This window comes from Opisthorchis viverrini (genome assembly GCF_000715545.1).
Source record: "Opisthorchis viverrini unplaced genomic scaffold opera_v5_428, whole genome shotgun sequence".
Lineage (NCBI taxonomy): Eukaryota > Metazoa > Platyhelminthes > Trematoda > Opisthorchiida > Opisthorchiidae > Opisthorchis > Opisthorchis viverrini.
In genome coordinates, this window is record NW_008752071.1 from 107,781 (window position 1) to 129,460 (window position 21,680).

At 42.1% G+C, this 21,680-nt stretch overlaps 2 protein-coding genes across 2 annotated transcripts in view; one reads left to right on the forward strand and one right to left on the reverse strand.

The window, feature by feature from the left end:
• Positions 1–512: 512 nt before the first annotated feature.
• T265_15263 (hypothetical protein) overlaps positions 513–21,680 on the reverse strand; it is a gene marked incomplete at both ends in the record, with an annotated part of 32,117 nt that continues 10,949 nt past the window's right edge. The window contains 2 exons of the mRNA XM_009177320.1: positions 513–1,169; positions 11,767–11,834. Coding sequence (XP_009175584.1) covers positions 519–1,169; positions 11,767–11,834 — 719 coding nt within the window. The remainder of the gene's footprint in view (positions 1,170–11,766; positions 11,835–21,680) is intronic.
• Positions 9,501–20,192, forward strand: T265_10837 (hypothetical protein; the record flags this gene model as incomplete). The annotated part of the gene is made up of 2 exons (XM_009177321.1): positions 9,501–9,662; positions 20,124–20,192. The coding sequence occupies 2 exons, from the start codon at positions 9,501–9,503 to the stop codon at positions 20,190–20,192; spliced, it is 231 nt and encodes a 76-aa protein (XP_009175585.1).

Below are 21,680 nucleotides of genomic sequence, written 5' to 3' on the forward strand. Positions count from 1 at the left end.
ATGTCTCTACTTAGTACTGCAAAAACAGAGCAGCAGGTAAATCTGTTCGAAACTCTGACTTTCGGGAGTTTCGCAGTGCTGATGACCCCAGTCAAGGACGAAGTAATTGTACGGTGGTTTTGGCTTTTCGAAATAGACTGGCTTCACTGACAGGAGGAGAACTCTACTGAACATCAGGAAATCTTCCCACCTCATCATAAATCTTTTTTATTTACAGCCAACCGATGGTTATAAATCTGTGCCCACTATCAACTGAACTCTGGTTGATCTTATATCACTCGATAAATCACCCTGGGGTACTAGGCTAGACTGACCCTGTCGTCTATGTCGATCGAATGTCTTGCGGTGTGCTTTGAAGCGTCTAGTCGGTCCGGGTCTTCCGGCGGATTACTTAGGAAGCGTGATCACTAACCGCCTGATCCACGTGAACTAGAGTACTAGCCCAGCCGAATCATTCAGTGATTGCCATACAACTATGGGTTTTTGTGTACCCTATCGGGGCAGAAGGAGGGATTGGGTTAATCAACATTAATGTTTATGTTAGAATCATTAAGTGGGACGGTAATCAACACAGTTCGTTCGTTTTGTTTAACACGTGCCATTGATAGTACATAATCCCGGGTGGAGAATTTGAAAGGATGTTCGACATGGGTCGTCAGTTCGTACTGCTGTGATTGCTCGTCTTCCCACCATGGATGTCCATTGCTCACTATTTGCTGATAAAAAGAATTCAGTTTGTTGACCACAAAGGCTCGGTCATACACCAAACGCACAATCTCCTGCTTGAGGTCACAGTAGACGTGAACAGATTCTGGAATGGCACGCTCATCCAATTCGATGACCAAAACTGAATGGGTAGGGGCTACGCGGATTTTCACGACTGTGCTGATTTTAGGCATGCAAGAAGGAATTCTGATAGAGCCCGATTCAGTTGGAACCACGATAACAGAGTCACTACAACGCAGCCGCCGTTCGACAGAATCCTTCTTGTCATGCTTAACACGTCCCATCGGTGGTCGTGGCGAAAAGTGAATTGGATAGCGTCGCACGTCCATTCTGTGTGGTGTCAGTTGTCGTCGTCGCAGAAGATCCTTTTTCGCTTGTCTTTGAATTATTTCTTTATCCACAGTCAGTGTAATATGGGGAACTTTGACATTTTTATCAATCGTCTGGAAATGGAAATAGGAATGTGAAATTCTGAGCTCTTGGCTGGCGAAAAAACACTTTGTTATGGAGGAGTCTTCTCTAACAAAACTTGTTCACGTCTTCTTATTAAGTGATGGACTCAGAAAACGAGCAGTAAACACAAATATTATGTTTTTGCAAAACTAAAATCACACTTGTGTGCCCTTGGTACTGCCCTCGGTCAGTGCAAAAATTACGGTTTCCTCCGCAATTGGTAGTCGTTTTACTCTAGATTTCATGTCAAGCTTTGGCCATTGCAATCGAGGATTTTCGGGGATGAAATTAACTAAATTAGGTGACTTTGCATGGTGAAGCACGCATGACGAACAGGAGTAATCGTCCTTAGATCATTTGATGTGTCTCTCTTCAAAGTGAGGGTGTTGGTGCATCATTTTGTGAGTCTTGTTCGACCACAAAAAATGACTTTTGGAAAGCAATAGTTCTGCTTCTGATCTGTCGCTCCTAACCAGCGGCTACGCCGGTCGTCTTTCATACAAATGTTCGCAGCATGAAATATTTCATACGAGATAATTCAACCCAGAAATATTTCACCCCACTTAAAGGACAAGTACATCTTAAGAAGATTTAAGGGCAACATTTTTGCTAAAAAAGTAATCTAGGCCAAAAACCACGGGTTTAAACCCAGTCCTCAAGAAACATCAACGTGTATTAGAATACTTAGAGGAAAGTGACTATATAAACAACACACTGCCCCGAAGGGTGCATTTATTGTCAGCGGCGAAAGGGTTTCTGGCGATCAAGCAGTGATTTATTGAAAGAACCGTCATTTTATATATCCAGGAAAGATCACTACAGGGCCAATAGATCTTGTTCTGAGCACAGTTAAGCTCAGGCTTTACCGAACCGGAAGTTACGACTCATGGTATTTATGTTGGAACGTATGAATCGATATAACTCTAGAAAGCTATTTGGTTGGTCATGTGATCCGACGGCCAGACTATGCTGTTAGCAGTGAGTCAAAATGCTGACAAACTCAATGGCTAATGCGTGGTTCTACCCCAATGAATAAACTAACAGAGTCTAGTGTGTGTCCAATGGTTGCTGCGATCGTGTCACCACGCTTACAAGTTACGTGTCAAGCCGTATATTCATTACTACATCGAAAAAATTAACACGCCCTTTTGAATGTGAACTTTTCGAAATGTTTGATGAATTTTTTTCGCCCCAGGTATATGTGCTTGTGAGGTTTGTCTTTCGTGAACCAGATAGTTGTGCAAATTTTTGGAGCCAAGCTATCCTTTGAAAGCAAAGAATACCGTGTGTACTTTATTTCCATAGACTGTTCTAAGGCTGTGCTAATCATCGTCAGAGATCACTACCTTCCATTTGGATTTTCTAGCTATTGGATAGAGTTCAATTGACTGATTACACCAGTGACTGAAAAGCGAATTCAACAGCAGTCCTAGTAACTTACCTCAAGCTGTGCTATGACAGTGATTGTGGGCAGCCAAGATACTCATTCGATTGACTTGAAATGTCACGTGTTCAACCACAACGATAGATTATTTTTCGCCGCTGTTTATTACGTTGTTAGTGACAAACTCAAGCGCTTACGTCAGTAACGTATCGGAGTTGCAGTGATTGTCGACAGTTATGTGAGAACGTACAACCTCTCTACTGATTTATTGCTGCTAACTCATTGCTTCGTGTTGTGTTGTGTGGCAGATGGGTTAGCGAGTCGCATTCTCTTTGAAAAACAAGTTCAACGTATGAGTCTGGATATTGTCTATTTTATCAATGCTATGGGAATCGTAATTAAGTGAGAATTGAAAATCCAACAGCACGACTTTGAATGTTAACGTATATGCTTTCGAATACAGAACTTGTTGTACGAAATTAAAGGGTAGAAGGTTCTGGTGAAAGTGGTATGACAACGCAAGGTCCGGCACTTCTTTGAGTCATTGCATCATTTCGTATGAGTCTTTCAGTAATTGTCTGGTGGAATAGATTGTATGATCAGCCGCATTTTTACCATGACTATACTCTTACTGAATGAAGTGGATATCCTTTGGTGATCAAACGTGAGTTCCCATCCGAAAAAGAATCCGGAATTCACAAGGATATCACCTTGTTGAACTAATGTAAAGGCATGAGAATGGAGGCATGCACACGGAAGAATTATGCAATCGAGCTGCCGTGAGATCTTGTCATATTCCTACTACTCTGATTGAATAAGACATATTGAGTGGTGCCTCTTCATAGTTGCATCGAACTGGCATCCAACTCAATTTATAAGTCATGGACATCCGCAACTTCACTCACCGGCTCTACGAGTTCTTTCTATGGGGTCCACCTTGTACGGAACTCATCACTACAGTTGAGATACTCCAGTAATCTACGGGGTAGATCAGAGGTTAGTTATTAACCACTGTTTTGTGTCTGTCTCCAGTCATTAAAACATCGGACTGCTGTGTATACGTATTCCTTTGACTGTTTCCGACGTTCCTCATCCGTTGGGCTGTAATGCAGTGCATCATCACGAAGTAATTTGACGTCAAATCCCTGGGACCCGTATGTGTTCGGCTGTAGAGTTTCTCTGTGGATGATTTCAAATGGGTCAATCTCATCGGGTTAGGCCGATTCACTTGTGATCAACCACATCTCCTTTGGTAGCGCCCAGTTTACGTGATTTTAACTCTGTCACACCATATTATAAATTTCACTTATTCACTTCACCTAACCCGTTCGTTGTAAATGAAATTATGTCCAAAGACTAGCGACAACAAATGGAAGTACATGATGAATTTTCTACCCATGTTATTACAAAAATAGTGAAAATGACTGTCTACCCCCTTTCATTTGTCGGTCTTCATCTTGATTGTTGAATTACATTTGATGCAGCTTTTTAGGAGGAAGTTCGCATTCTTGGGTATTTTATCACACAATGTCACGTGTTCAACCACAACGATAGATTATTTTTCGCCGCTGTTTATTACGTTGTTAGTGACAAACTCAAGCGCTTACGTCAGTAACGTATCGGAGTTGCAGTGATTGTCGACAGTTATGTGAGAACGTACAACCTCTCTACTGATTTATTGCTGCTAACTCATTGCTTCGTGTTGTGTTGTGTGGCAGATGGGTTAGCGAGTCGCATTCTCTTTGAAAAACAAGTTCAACGTATGAGTCTGGATATTGTCTATTTTATCAATGCTATGGGAATCGTAATTAAGTGAGAATTGAAAATCCAACAGCACGACTTTGAATGTTAACGTATATGCTTTCGAATACAGAACTTGTTGTACGAAATTAAAGGGTAGAAGGTTCTGGTGAAAGTGGTATGACAACGCAAGGTCCGGCACTTCTTTGAGTCATTGCATCATTTCGTATGAGTCTTTCAGTAATTGTCTGGTGGAATAGATTGTATGATCAGCCGCATTTTTACCATGACTATACTCTTACTGAATGAAGTGGATATCCTTTGGTGATCAAACGTGAGTTCCCATCCGAAAAAGAATCCGGAATTCACAAGGATATCACCTTGTTGAACTAATGTAAAGGCATGAGAATGGAGGCATGCACACGGAAGAATTATGCAATCGAGCTGCCGTGAGATCTTGTCATATTCCTACTACTCTGATTGAATAAGACATATTGAGTGGTGCCTCTTCATAGTTGCATCGAACTGGCATCCAACTCAATTTATAAGTCATGGACATCCGCAACTTCACTCACCGGCTCTACGAGTTCTTTCTATGGGGTCCACCTTGTACGGAACTCATCACTACAGTTGAGATACTCCAGTAATCTACGGGGTAGATCAGAGGTTAGTTATTAACCACTGTTTTGTGTCTGTCTCCAGTCATTAAAACATCGGACTGCTGTGTATACGTATTCCTTTGACTGTTTCCGACGTTCCTCATCCGTTGGGCTGTAATGCAGTGCATCATCACGAAGTAATTTGACGTCAAATCCCTGGGACCCGTATGTGTTCGGCTGTAGAGTTTCTCTGTGGATGATTTCAAATGGGTCAATCTCATCGGGTTAGGCCGATTCACTTGTGATCAACCACATCTCCTTTGGTAGCGCCCAGTTTACGTGATTTTAACTCTGTCACACCATATTATAAATTTCACTTATTCACTTCACCTAACCCGTTCGTTGTAAATGAAATTATGTCCAAAGACTAGCGACAACAAATGGAAGTACATGATGAATTTTCTACCCATGTTATTACAAAAATAGTGAAAATGACTGTCTACCCCCTTTCATTTGTCGGTCTTCATCTTGATTGTTGAATTACATTTGATGCAGCTTTTTAGGAGGAAGTTCGCATTCTTGGGTATTTTATCACACAAGAGTAGGTACTCCGCCGTTTAAAAAAAACAATATATACACCTGTATGCGGAGCTTTCGTTAGCGGTTACTACCACACTTCTACACGAACTCAGACGGCTTCTACTACCCACCAAATCTGAGATTTTTTTATCTCTGAGAGTTATATTTAGACTGCGACTCACCTCGTTATACGACAGCCTTCTTGGCAAAATCATGGGAGTGGTTCACTCATGCTAGGACACGTGACATGATTAGTTTGCGAAATTTTCTGTCGAATATGGGCTTATATTTGAGCATTTCGAGTAGTTTTGGCTTCCAGTTACTAGTAATGCCCCAGTGAGAGCAAGGGATTAGCTCACATGAACAACATAGCTCACATGAATAATATGTTCATATTATTCAGATGACTTTTTTCCGCAGTAACGTTTTTGGATGTTCCATATATATGCTTAACATTTTCAGTCGGTCCACTCATTGTTTGATTCGAATGAAACCCAAGTCAGGTAGGTCGAATCAAAAACCACATAAATGACACTGTAGCAGATCCCATAAACTATTTCCAGTGGGTGGTTAAGCTGACTTTTAACTTTCTCAAGAGCAAGATGATTTCCCTAAACTAGCACAAGAGGTTACTGACTAGTGGAGATAGTGGATATCTCAGTAAATACGTTTGTGGTCCTGGCTAAAAACCAATATCTAGGATTGGGGAAATACGGTGATTTCCATGAGGAAATAAATTCCCAAATCAAAATAAAGAAACCAAACGCAACAGTTGTATTGATGAGATCAGCAAACTACAGTCAAGTAAGGCTGAGAATCAACTCACTCAGTAAAGTCTCGCCTATCACGTCCTCAACCTCTGTGTCTCCTGTTAAACGTGTGGCTGTCAGCCCAAGTGTGGGAGAGTTGCCAAGTCGCCGAACGCCATACAACTGCCCATAAGCAAACTTGGCTGTAGAACAATGAACCTCACTGAACGTTACTCTCTCCTCAAAGGCTGCACTCAAATCTGAAGCTTACCTCATGGGAATGGATGGGTTAAGAAATTCGGCATACCAAACGGAGTGTCACTCGCTATCATCAAGGTAAGATTCCTGAAAGTGACCTCAGAACGCTCGGAACCTACTGAGACCCGGAAAGTCCACCAAAATCTCGATAGGGAAGCCGGCAAGCATCCGGGCTAATCAATCATTCAAGCAATTTAGCAAAAGCCGTTGAGTGTTCAGGCACGCCGCAGAAGCATGACCGAATGTGATCAGCGTTCAGGTATGTCATAGAGGCACGATCGATGTTGATGGGTATTCACTAAACGCCTATCAGGCAGCCTGGAGCAATGTCAGAAAGTGTCTTTTAAATAGCGCGGGGCCGTTGTAACTTATGCTCTCGCACGCCCTCACTCGCTCGTTCGGAATAGAGCCGTTGTGTTCCCTTCTGTGAGTCTTTTTCCCGGCATTTGATACTGGAGTGGGGTCAGCAGCAGATACAACAGCGAGTCAGCAGATATGACACCTGCTTGTAACTGAAATCGAAGTTTATTTTTATGTTAACCCAATTTCTGGTCATCATCGCTAACGCAAGCAACTCCCTTTTGTTTAGAGTAAAGACAATAGGTAGCTAAGATCATAAACAGCATGACTTCCCTGATGGTGGAGTCGTTAATGGTAGAGAGAATATACACAAGCTGACAAAGTAAGCAAACGGACACTGATTTCATACGTCCGGCGAAAGGCAGTGCTAACAATAAGTTTAGCACAATCGACGCCTGATAGAAATCAGTTACGGTTTTGGACCCCGGAAATGTATCATTCTTGGGCTTGTTAATCAAAGTTAGTTGTGAGTTCACTACTAGTTTGGGGACACCAACAGATGAAGCAAGGAAGGGATTTACTTGAATGCGTTTACTGTCAGCCGGTGAACCATCGAACCCCTCCCATTTAAAGGGGAAATCAAATCAACCAGCGCAGCCACGGGGTGGTGTAAATTATTTGGTTAGTCTTTCAGGATCATTCTAACAAGCACGCATTTAGGGTTGTTCATCAAGGGAAAATATGTAGCAACGTTGTAGGAGCTCAATAAGTTTACATTGCTAATCAATTCTGACAGACTTTTGCCCACCTGACCAGAACATCTGCGGTCGTTAGAAAACAACACAGCGTGTATCCAAGATTTCGAAGCAGAAGTGATCTTCGATTCAAGAACGGTGTGGCAAACAACCAAACGATCCTGAAATGGGTTCGTTCTGCAAACTGCTTGCAGTTGGGACTCAGAGTGAACATAGGTTGACAAAGGGGAAATTCATCTGGTAACCAGACCTACCTGATCAGTCCGGAGAATGCTAAAACCGGTCGTGGGCTGTCCAACAGCTTCAGCAGCCTTATGAGTAGTGTTCACTGAACAAGATGTTTAGATTCGGCTTCAGGCTTTTGCTGATGCCGTTACCTAAGAAACTGAACGAAGTCTCGGATGAAGTATGCATTGTTTGAGTACTCTGAACTCTACTTCGAAGATTGTTACTGCAGTTGTACGATGGAGACGTGTTGCATGTGAAATGTGTCACTGGCACTCGGTAGTTTTGACCCTATTAGCATATGGCCCAAGCGCAAAAGTTTCATTATGGAAAATCAACCGTGACACAAACCCCTGTGACAAACCAACTAGACCCTCTCAGGTTGTCTCATTGAACTTGCCGAATGTCTGGGCAGCGTCGAGTAAACAAACATGGTTATGGCATGTAAATTTTGATTAATTATAACCATAACTACATGTTTTTTTACCAGGCGTGACGTTCCAGGTCCTTTTGTTTCAGCTTTTAGAGCTTGCTAGCAAAGTTCCCTCTATTTGGCCTCAGTTTGCTGATGGATACCGCTGGCAGCTGTACATCTAACTTTCGCCCTGTGTTTGCTCTCCCAAAACGCTTACTGGTCTCCTGAATTCTAATGGAACAATTGGTCAAGCTACCCCCGTGTCTACTGGATGAACCGGCCAACTAAAATCGAACCCATTGGTGACCGAATTCCCGTGATTAGATAGGGGAGACATTCTCTCATAAGTGGTGATCCGTGAGCACTAGAGCCCAAATCTCCCCAAATCTGTGTAGGTGTACGTAAGCAAGGGTGCAAGCGAGCCATTGGTTGTCCACTTCAGGTGATCCTAAATATGGCTATGTGCTGCGGTGGACGCAGTCCTTAAGGTTAATCTACTGGCCCAAGATTCGTACAGTTCCATCTGTTCAGGATGAATCACACCGTCGCACCATCTGCAGTGCTCGGAGCTCAAGGTTCGCGGTTGCCCAGCTAGACAACAAAGTGATTTGACAGGACATCAGGACGACTGTTCAGACGAGAGTGATGTGAACATGAAAGATACACATGCGGTAAACTCCACAACCGAATCAGTGACAAGTGTCCTTCCATTCAACTGAATCAAAGATACTCTCCCTGACTGTCTTTGTGTGCACTGCCAGTGGAGTTGTAGGTAGTGTGGGTCTAGGGTGGGAGGTGTAGTGCGTGGGCTCACAAAACACTTTCCAAGTTAGGAGTGTGCATGCATTTTGTTGTTGTGACCCAGATAGACAAGAAAACAACGGCTGGTTACCATAATACTGGTTTAGTTCGCATGTAGCTGGGGTGTGCAGCATGTCAAGATGCGCGCATCAGAAACAATGAGGTGACCCGCGCGCATTAACCATCAACCCAGACAAGGTCAGCAGCGCTTGTTCGCATGAACAAAGGATAACTAGATGACGCTGACATCAAGGATAGTTAGTCATTTTTTCTGCGTCAGCAAACAGGGTGGTTTAGTTGATTGGTCTCGGGGTGGGGTGATTGTAAGTAAACTGAACAAAACCGGTTGCAGCATAATTTTCCGATCAGCTGCGTATTCAGTGTACCTATTTCTAGTAAAAATATGGGAACACCTGGTACAGCAGAGAAGCTCTCGGTGTTCAAGAGGGCGGGTATACTGGGAAAGCCATTGCACTCAGAAACCATGCAGAGACCTGTGGACCGTTCTTCGAATGTATGTTAGATAGTCACAACACATCGCTCAGCTGTAACTCTCTTCCGGTGCCCAGCTGCCACGTTATCCGAATGAAGCACAAGGGTTGGGATACTGTCAGGTTGCCCAAGCCTAGACAGAGGAAGTCGAAAGGTAGAGGTCGGGTTCGAACCACGGAACTTCCGGTCAGTAAATTCGCGTTCTAAAGCCTTGAGCCATCTCCCGCCCAAGCAGCCTACTAGAAGTTTCAGGTCAGTCTATAGTCTAAGGGGGTTAGTCATGATACTTTTCAGTGGTCGGAAATGTTAAAAGAGATTCACGGTGGTATCCCTCTTATAGACAATGTTGGGTGCAACAAACCCATGCAGCTTGCTGCAGAGACAGATATTCCAAGTGTCCAAAGGACGGATTCTGATTAAGTTTGTTGAGTAATGGTATCGATAGTAAAATTCTCATTCAGATATGTAAGGAGCAAAGGGAAATGCCACAAAGTTTAGATAATGACACAAAACTGCCTCTCTGGTATTTTCCAGGTTTGAAGAAATCGATCTGTTCAATTCCAAAGACAGTGGAGAGAGAGAGAGTATGGGGTAACCACTGGAAGTGTCTGAAGAGCGACGAAGTCTTTTACCCTCTGAAGAGATGGAAAGTGAAGAAGACCTCAAGATGTTCCAATTTATGTTCCAAATTTTCTCCGCAGTCAGTGTCCGCCAGGGGTGGACTAACAGCTTCTTTTTCGGAGTTGAATATCGGATAAGAACAGGAAGATAATCTTTCAAGACAGGCAGATACTCGCATTGATTGGTAATTCTACCTCGTGCTGAGTAACGAATGAATTGTTCAACGTCCGCTAGAGGACTTGCTTGTATAATGTGTATTGGTCACCCAGCTGATGAACGAGGATATAATCTAACCATTCAAGCAGGAGTTCTAAAAAATCAACTCGACCTTTTAGGTGGTCACGTAGAAAAGGAAGATGGTGGACATCCATAGCATTCATAATATGTGACGGTCATCCATTTAACCAGAAAAGCCTGGGAGCACTTCACCCCACCAAGCTACGGTCACCTTCAAAATAGAGAAATTGGTGTCGCCCAACTTGCGCGAGAACAGAGGTCATGAAGATTATCAAGAAATATCATCAAAGATGATGATATTTTAACCATCATGAGGTGGGGCATATTGACCTTGATCTTGTTGAGTGAGTTCCAATGTAATAACCTAATTTTCGTTAGGTTTTCAAGGCTGGTTGAAACACGATCACAAATGGTTCTGTTTACAGGGAAGACGATAAAAATTATAAGATAGACCCAGTGATACAAGTGAAGCAGTCAGCTTTCCAAAACGCTTCGAAATTGAGCATAATTTGGCATCCGTCGATTTTAGAAAGTCTTCTATAGAAACTTGTGGATCCAGGCCGGATCGGGTGAAAATCTGCTGCCAGGTGAGTGTCTACTACTTTTGTGATGCAGCGTAATTGCAGTTTCAGATAACCGATTCCTATCTACATAGTTAGATAGATAGATAGATAGTTCGAACCGAAAAGAAAATTTTCCACCTCTGTTAAATGACCACAGTAGCCCTAGGTATGAGGCTGGTCATAGTGTATGTATTTCAGCTCCCTTTTCTGTAGTTGAGGTAAGAACTGTATCAAATGGAATTTAGGAAATTTCACATTTCATATGTTCCTAAGTTGCACGCGCAGCCTACCGGGTTTGTAAATTCATAACTCCACCACTACTTTGAAGATATGGAGTACTTGGTCTCCTGTCTGAATCTGGACGATGATAAGACGGGAGATTTCTTGGACGGCGACTTTATTGTCAGCCTTCCTGTCAAACACAGCGAGTGACACTTAAATTAGGAACAGGAAAAACACTATTTTTACACGTTTCCGGTTAGATGTGGCCTCCACAAAAAGTCCAGGAAGAATGTAAAGGCTCTGCTTATGTAACGGACTGCTCATTCTTTCTTGACTGGGTGGTTTTCGCCGTTTATCACAACACCATCGCCTTACTTTGTCAGAAGACAGGACGATTTAAGAATAGTTAAGTTTTATTCTTAAACCTTCACGGTTCCTAAAAGGTATAATGGAGGAAGACATAATCAATTGTTCATCCGGTTCGCAAATGCGGTCGGCGGCCGCTCGGCGCTGCAGTAAACAATGAAGCATTTTGGAGAAGACATGCTATATCCAGGGTCATCATCAGGAAGAAAAGCACAATGTAGTCGTTTTTGGAGACCAACTGAATTCTTTCTCTATGATTACTGTGTCTAAATGTCCCTTACCACGGATATCGTGAAAAGTAAGGCATCTGGCTTAGTTGTTCCCAGCTGGGTGGATTTCACCTCAAGAGCTGAAAATGATAGATCAACCATTCCTAAAATACCTTAATATGACACCAGAATTATCTTAACGGCAACATATTTGGTCTTCTGGGTACTTGGCGTTGTTCCATACAATTGAAAATGATTTCCAATGTTTGACGGCAGCTCGACTTTCCCTCGTACCCATCGTAAGATTTTGATGGCTAGCAGAACAGCCGGTAACAAATATTCTGTGAATATGAGGGCATAATTTTCAGAACACTAAGTGCTAGTCCCTTCTGCTTCACTTTCCAAAAGTTTGTATCATGAAATGCTTCTATCTGTGCTATCAAACTGATCCAATTTTCAAAGTGAACTTAAGAGACGTTGGCGTGTCAGACACTCCAATAAATAAGAGATTGAATTCTCAATTGCTGTGGTATGGCTTCAACGTTTACTGCCGCGAAGATTTACTGCAGTCAACAGATCACAAGGTAGTCACATTCCAGTTCATTCCTTGTACACCGGCTACAAACTACTGCTGAAACACTGCACAAAGTGGACTGAAACCTATCAACCGACAAACGAATTTTTACTCTAAGATGGATGTCACGGCTGACGTTACGCCCACATATACCCAATCCACTATGTGTGCAAAGGTCGTTGTCTAGAAAGCCTGATTAGAAATTCGATCAGTATCATCGTCATTATGCTCACCATCCAAAATAGACTGAGAAGCCTAATCTTGGTATGTCTCTGTGACCAAATATGTAGGAGGGGTTATCCATGTGACGTTTTCACATATCATTTCAGGTTGGTCATTGGGCAGAGCATGAACCAACAGAATCTCGTAACCCTTTAGGTTGGAGTTTGAAACATTTGTGCTGACTTGGTTCACGAAGGCTGAACTAACAGGGTATTCGTATACCAACCAGTGATACCTTATCGTCCAGTTCTGAACTAAAGGTTGAGGTAACTTGTCGTTTATTTCCCTAGGAGCCCTGCTAGTGTGTCGGTTCACATACAAACACTGATTGTTTAATTCCATATCAGCCCTCATCTGCCATCAGCAGGGCTACCTTACTTACTTTACTTACTTACTTACTTACTTACTTACTTACTTACTTACTTACTTACTTACTTACTTACTTACTTACTTACTTACTTACTTACTTACTTACTTACTTACTTACTTACTTACTTACTTACTTACTTACTTACTTACTTACTTACTTACTTACTTACTTACTTACTTACTTACTTACTTACTTACTTACTTACTTACTTACTTACTTACTTACTTACTTACTTACTTACTTACTTACTTACTTACTTACTTACTTACTTACTTACTTACTTACTTACTTACTTACTTACTTACTTACTTACTTACTTACTTACTTACTTACTTACTTACTTACTTACTTACTTACTTACTTACTTACTTACTTACTTACTTACTTACTTACTTACTTACTTACTTACTTACTTACTTACTTACTTACTTACTTACTTACTTACTTACTTACTTACTTACTTACTTACTTACTTACTTACTTACTTACTTACTTACTTACTTACTTACTTACTTACTTACTTACTTAATAAAGCGGTGGACATAAGTAAAAGAGACTTTATAAGATAACTATAGCATTGTCCATTTATCACCTAGCTCCCATCTGGTAGCTTGCCACAACTCAGGTCTGCCTCTCAGACCTCGTTTCGCCGTTTTTACCATAAATTTAATGTGGGAACTCTGGAACAAACTAAGTGACAGGTGACTCCAGCGAATGTACCTCAAAAGCAGATATACTTCCGAAACTAATGTAAGATTCAGACAAGGTATTCAGGTTTACCACAGCAACCCTGACATCTGCCCACGAAGTTTAGTCATTCCTTAGAGAGTGCAGTGGGTTGAAAATGCATCCACCAGCTAGCAAGCTGGAGATATCCCATTTTCTTAATTCTCCTCGGATAGATTGAAGCCTGCTTCAGGTTCTATACCTATTCCAAGTAGCTCTGGCTCTGATCGAACGAAATATGCGCATCGGAAACTAACCAAACGCTTTCCAATTAAGAGGAGTTCAAATGAAAATTCTAGTAGCCAGAGGTCATAGTGATCAGCTTGTCAGAAGCGATAGCTGCGGTTTCTTCGCCTCAGAGTTAAAGGCGCCCTCTAACCCCAGTAGTACTGGCTTTGGGTATAGTGTGTTACTTACAATCTCACGACTGTGGGGCCACAGTAACCACACAGCCGGTGACAGGGCTCTGTTTTCCATCTTTGATCTTTCTGGAATAGTCAGGTTATTTCGGATCACGCGTCAGTCTAGTGTAAGTTCTAGATAAATTCCCCCTCGTTTAGCAGTCGAAAAACGCACTGGGCCACTTATTACAGCAACCTATGTAAGGCCCGGAAAAAGGCAATAGTAATCGCGCGGGATAAAGTTCTACATGTACACGGTACGAAACTTGGCACATGGTTTTCCTAAACGCGCATCTCATGAGTGCTGAATTTGAGAAGTTTTCGCTGTCATACTTTGTCGTTTCTCTACTTGAATCCCTTCGGCCTATGAACACAACTCAGTCAGATGTGTGTGATGCCACCTGGACCATAGCCTACTGGCGAACAGCTTAACAAAGTGGAATCAGAAGGCACCAGCAATGGACAAAGCTAATTGTTTTCGGAATGTTTGGAAACTGCCTAGTCTCATGAATGGAATGGGGATCAAGAAATGAATTGTTAGTGATGTTGTCAAAGGTGATTTCTAGATTAGTTTATACAACTCCAACAAGGGTTTGTTACAATTGGCGGGCATGCGGCAATCTCTCTCTATATCCGTGTTTTCGCTTAACATGCTCAGATGAAAATGTGGCTTGTGAGCTAAGACCTTCCCCCGCTTTCTGAACTGTTAAAATGCCTGTCAAATTTGAAGAAACATCAGAGTGCATGGCTAGATATGTTTTCCTACTGTCAGTCAAACATGCCCGTATATATTTGTGCTCTGTCTTGAGTTTTCTGCTTGAGATTCACCCAAGTAGCAATTTTTAACATCAAGTCAGATCCGTACCGTCCAGCGAGGCACACCTGAAGTGTAGCAGGAGTGCTTGTACAACAGGATAAAGCAAAGAATTGGCAAGATGTATAAGCAGTTTTATGAACACCATACAGAAACCTAGAAAATACTTAAACGAGGCTAGAAAAAGTTTTCACCTGAACCGCTGGGTTTAGTGCAGGCCAAAGTTTACAGTGTACATAAGGGTTACCAAGAATATGAAAGGTGGGTCGTCTTGAAGCTTAATCAGACCATTTCACAATAAATTTTGAGACTTACTCAACTGGTGTATCCACATTCATTTATTCACATTAGTGGAGTTGCCTTTCACTTAGTCATTGTCGCATCCCATAGCTGTTATCGCGGGGCGAATGAGTGCAGCCTGGTATTTCGGGTCCCCATTTACAAACTTCATACCATTCTATACCAAATAATGTGTGAAAGCACAATAGAAAAAACGCATCGTGAGTGGATACCTGCCCCGGAGTCACCTTCCACCAAAGTGTATCCAAATATCGTTTCCATATAAAGATGACCGACAGAAGAAAAACTGAGGGATCAATGTTCATGGAATTTACGTTTGTATCGAGCCTGGGAGTAAGTTACTGTTGCCTGCATCATAAAACTACTGTTTTCTTCCTTACCTGGTTGTGAAGGTAACATAACCTAACATACAACTATGCACCACGCAATTTGCAATGTCTGATCGCGTGTTTTCTTTCAGTTGGACAGCTTCTTCTATCAAAATATTTGCCCCGAGTCTGGGTGCAAACGTGACATGCATGGGTGCACTTGAAACGTCTTGACTGTAGTTCGAAGTTTGCACTGCTGTACGCTTCTACTATTGTACCATAGTACAACATTTCTTGATTAACTTAATCTTGATTAACTTAATCTATCGGTTTCGCATTTATAAACTATGCTTCATTCAAACTGGGCGCTTCTGATTATACATCTTTGTAATGTACTGCTCATAAGGTTGCTGAAAATCCGTCACAGCCCACGGACCGGTTTCGCCAGTTTCGTGCAATTTGGTTTCATGTAGAACATAAGGTTGACGGAAACCCGGGCAATATGCCTACCTGATGAATCCCAAGAAGGGCGAAAGCGGTCGCGGGCTGTCGACGGATTTTCAGCAACCTTACAAAGATATTGTGAGAATTTAGTTTCGCACGTATATCGGAATAACCCAAAGGGTGTGTTGATCACGGTAAGATTACTAGAGGCTTCGTCCAGTGGTATTTGAAGATAGGCATCTTTTAGATCGATTTTTGAAAACACACTTGAACCTGATAGTCGATACAGTACAGATGTACATGTATCGCGATATCTCAAATATCGTAGCGACTGAAACATGAGGCGGCCTGGTGCAGCACATTCAGTTGCCTGATAACATCACAAACGAGAGATTAAGCTGGGTTTTGGGTGAGTCTCTCGAAAACCCAAATTAGTTTGCAAATGAGTGTATTATAGTTTATTTCGAAACTCCACGTTTCGAGTACATTGAGCAAGTGAACAAAGTAAAAATATAGGTTGGTGTAGTACTTCGCAGCTCTGTGAGTACTGTGTCCAGTTCACTCCTCTCTTAAATTTGTTCACAATAAAGTGTGACTGAGCCATTTCGAGCGTTAACATCATATCAACTAGTTGAGGTTGTCTTGTCATCTCAGTAGGGACTAATCCTCACATTACTGAAACTTTCCCCTAGTTGTTGGTCTGTCGGTGAAAAAGAGAGCATAGATTTTACTTTGCTATGTTTATTCTGAATTTCATAGGTTAGTGTGCAAACGACTTATCTTAATGACTGACCCCAGCTTTAAAATATGAATCTGAATAGCCACTAACTTGAAGTTTTTGGGGTTGCTAAGGTTGTCTTTAAAAAATCAGGAAACCGTTTGTTAGTTGTTGGTCGCTGAAGTGTTTATAGAATTCTTTCTCATTTGAACAGCCATACCCTTGTCCTGAACCAATTATTTTGACAAATTTTTGGCCGTGCAGAGGTTTGAACTCCGGAAATCTGACATTAGATTCGAGCGCGTTACCACTATAACGTTGGATACAAATGATGGGGCATGTGAGTAGTATGTTTTCTCGTACATCCGCTTCGTGTCTCTTGAAAAGTGGGATCTATTACGGAATTGGTGGAGTCGCTTTTTAGCCTTCGCGTGCATTAGAGTAACAGTCAAGTAAAGGAAAGTTCAGGAAGACGCGTTCAAGAAGCAGATGGAAATTCAGTTTTCGTAAACAAGATGCATATGAGAGTTTTGCTTCCCTCTCCGATAGTCTGTAACCGTTCAGATGGTGTTTCCTAAAAAACAACTCCGCAACGAAGGTCTTCTTACTTCCACCAATACTTCACCAACGCATGCTGGACGCACCTGCACAAACAGACGCACGTGTTCTGGCTTCAGCAGTGTGAGTGATTCACCCGAAGACTCTAAAGATGACCCAGTAACCGTACTGGTTGTGCCGATTGATTTGCTCGTCTGTCTGGTATCGCCTCAAACCCCTGAAATCTTCTGGACAGTTTTTGATTTAATGGTAGGTAGTTGCGAGTTCTGTGGATTTCACACTCATTAGCGGTAAATCTTTCGATAACTGAAGCTTCTGTGGCTTCTTCCTACTCCATATAATAATCTACTCAGGGGCAGTCAAGTGAGTTATTCAAAAATGCGTCAACTTCAGACCTCTTTCTCTTAAAAACAAACTAAACTTTAAACACAGTCGTTGGTGTGCTCGGAATGGCAGTATTTTTGCGGTAAGACCTAAAGCTTCAAATTAAACGTCATGTGGGGTGTTGGGGTTATATTCAAGTGAAGCATCCAACAAAATAAGAAATAAGTATCAAGAAAGTAGTGAACAACGGTCACAGCGATAAAAATTGACGCGTCAAGATGTGGTGAAAAGGTGGAAGCCTGGTGGATACTTACGATCTCTCTCCGCACAAGAACTGTTGTTTCAGGAAGACTATACCTCGGAATTCTCCAGGAATGCATCTCCGGCGGTAGATATTCACTGCTTCTTCTCCTCACTGTCGTTTTTGAATTTTTGGGTTTCTTCGAACGTGATGATTTCCACTTCACGCTCGTTCCGTTTCACAACAATTTAAAGGTGAAAACATCTTTGCCTCACAATGTTTCTCGGTCGTATTGGTTCACAAAACCTATGGTTTTGTCAACGGCAAACGGTTCAGGCTCTTTTGACTGCACACACCAATTCGTCGATCCAACGTTATGGATAATGTACCTCCGTTAACAGCTTGCTACACTACAAAATTACGCACCAATACATTCGTAAACAGTTCCGCTGAGCCAGGGTTTCTCGTGTGTGTTTGGTAAATACGAACTGATTAATCAAAATCATGCAAATTAATCCGATGGAAAAATGCACCAAATTTTCTAGAGAGTGATTTACTTCGTCTGCGAATTTGTTTGTGGCACCTAGTACACGAATAGTACAGCTTAATGGAGTATAAAACCAGGAATGGGTGACATTCGACAACAAGCATGTTTGAAGTATGATCAGTCGGTGTTCACGCAGATCGTATTAGGGGATCGTTACGTTACACTAGATCACGTGTTGACTGAGGATAGTAGTGATGATAATAATAATGACGTAAGGAGTTGAAAAGTTCTTGAAGGAAAATTAATCACAAGGTTGCTCAAGACTCTTTGACAGCTCGCGACAGGATTCATCTTTTGGTGAGGCTTATCAGTCAGTCGCATTCCCCCATGTTCTGACAAGGACCGAAACTGCAAAAATTTGCAAAATACAATAATATGAATGCGAATTTCGGACTTGACAAGAGTCTATGAATCATCCGCTCTTGATGAATATCACAAACTGAAAATTCGACTGGGATTCAGCTGGGTCTCGCGTTCAAACAGAAGTGGTGCGCTAATGAGTGTATATCGAGAATTGGAAAGTTTTTGTCACGCTGTCCTGTAATAGTCCAGGTGTTTCATTACCACCTCGGTCATCAGGTGAGCATGAGTGAGCAGCAATTATTCCACTGTATTTTATTATCGTTATAAATGGCTTACTGGTAAGCTGAGGCGAATGAGGATGTGACTGATCAGCTGCATTTGTTTTCTTTCACGGAAGTTATCGGGATGAAGATAGGTAGTGGTTTTTGAGCTAACACAATATCATTTGAGTTAAGCATGTCTACCCAACTTACATCCAGGTCCCAAGTTTAATTAAGCCAAGTATCGGTCCAGTACTAATGGACAGAATTCATCCCACTCTTGATTTGTTCCAAAATAGTACGCTGGGTGTTGCTTGTCTAAACCGGACTATTGTGATGGTGTTACTGTTAACAACGAATAGGGTATGCGCGTTAATGAAGTCAGTGTAAGATAAAACCTGACCTTCACACCGAACGTGGAAAATGATCCTCGATGCTTCCTGATGTAACCTCGCAAATCAACTTGAACTGCTAGAGCAAGGCCTGAAGACTACACGAAATGTCCTTATTTAGAGGTTATTACTATTTAAGGCAAAAGAATCCCTTCAACCTATCGTCAGCATCAGTAATACCAGTTCGACTATGGGAATAACAGGTGACTGAAAAGGCAACGACCAACCAGGCAGGACATCAAGACATAACCTGTTCATTCAACAAACCATCTCATCGATATCAAAACACGTGACGTATCACATGATGAATCACGATAGATTGCGCGTTTGACGTCAACCACCTAGTGTGTGTGTGAGAGAGAGAGAGCTTTAAATGCAATGACTACCCTCAGCATGAACCATTTAGGTGAGTAGCTTGACTTCAGTTTAGACTATCCCATACTGGAAAGTCTGGCGCCGTAACCAGATTCACCCGAATCGTAAAACACGTCAACGCTAGTCACTTTGTTTAATAGCTACTATTCGTTCTAGGAGAGAGTAATACCTCATAAATTTCACCGGAAGGAAGGGAGTAACAGCATGGGACCCAAACTTCAGAACTCTTGATGAGTTCACAAAGGCTACTTTTGCCACAACTGTGCCTTCGGCACCAAGCTGAAGAATACTTGTTTAATTTTTACAATGTACAATTAGGCCAGGTCACTAAGACATTGTTAGTTGTTTTATTACTGTTACGTCCAACAACCGAAAAACCTTAAACGCATTCGGATCTTCAAAGAATTATTGGTCAACCGCTCGATGCAATATCGAATTCTGTTGACAGTATTGCACGTTCCAGAGCTGCGCTGGTCCGCCGGTACCATAAATTTTGCATTATCAAACATGCACAAGGATATGTCTCTCTGGAAATTCTTTCTCTAATTAAAGGATCAAGACAAACCGGGACGCATTATTAACACGCGGGTGGGATTTTGTATTCAGAAGGAGGTAGTGTAGAAAAAAAGAGTTGCGATACATTAAGATGGAAATAACGCGCTCGAGAGAGCATCAAAAGAGACCGAATTGGCATGACCGTGGCTTAACGTCCCTCGTATTTGATAGAACTCGAAAACTGCTTTCGCATTTATACCACGTTTTAGTTGAAACCGGGCCTTTAAATTGTTCCAGGTTTGTGTGAATTACGTAAAACCACTGCGGCAGGACTCCGGATTCATTCCATTGGCTCATTTGCCAAATCTCCCTACTAGGCTATTTTCCGATCGGTAGCCGACATTTTAGGTTCTATCCAATGGCAATTAGGCCGCTCTGGCCATAGAAAATTCCTCCCCATAGACACCATGAAGTGGACTATCCTCCTTCGTAAAATCATGTTTCCACATGACGAAGCATTGGCTGCCTGTACACGCAGACAGAGATTTAATTTGCCGCTGATCAGGTGGAAGCTGATCTGGTTATCGAGTTTGGCAATTGCTACGTAAACACTTAGTCACCATGCGAGGAAACACCGTCGGTGCCTGGTTCGGTGGAAGACCCCGAATAGTGCATTAAGCAGAAGTGACTGGAATTCGAATAGGATTGGTCAATCAACAGTGGTTAAACGGCCGGAAGCCTGTGCACAGTAGGACTCACAGACTGTTTGTGTTGAGCCGAATTAGTTATTGTGTGAAACTCTCAAAGCAGGTAAACATCCACAAATAAAGTGAACAAATCTCCCTACTCCGAATACTGGACGTTCAGCTGCACTCGATGGTACATGACATCATCGGAAGAATGGTGCTCACTGAGATAATTTTTGATTACACTCAGATTTCCGATGGAATTGCCCTCTGAAACAAGATACCAACAACAACTATTGAACAAGTGATTAGGGATTCGATCCAGATATGTCTCAGTTATCTCACTGCCCCTTGTACCGTTAGGGAAGAAATTACGAAAATGGAGGTGAACGAGTAACTCAACTTTCTTGATTTGTTACCGATCAGATTTCACTATCCAAGTAGGAGTATTCAATAAATATTCCTAATGTGGACAATATACTGATTCCAATGGCTTAGCCCCTATGCATTAGCAAACAAAACTGGTTTTCCGCTTAGCCCTGGAACATGAATTGTTTTATCAACGATACTTTAAAAGAAGATGGCTGCTCTTACAATGCACCGCACACGACCTGCAGATAAAGGATGGCATTTCTGCTTCGACCAATCACAGGAGACTTGAAAGATCAAGTGTTAGCTGAAATGTCTCCTTTACACGTGCAGTCCAGAGGCACGCTGTCAAATTCACCACTTCCTCATTTGCGCAGTCCGCATTTTAAGACCTCTTACATGATTCATTACCACTTAAAGACTGGATGTATTGCCACCTACACCCGACTTTTTTAAGTGTCCTAAACGATCCATCCAAGAGGGTTATGCCCGCATCCACGGTTCCCTTTTATCCCAGCTAGTTAAAATGGGGCATGCGGCCATTCGTGTAATACTGCTA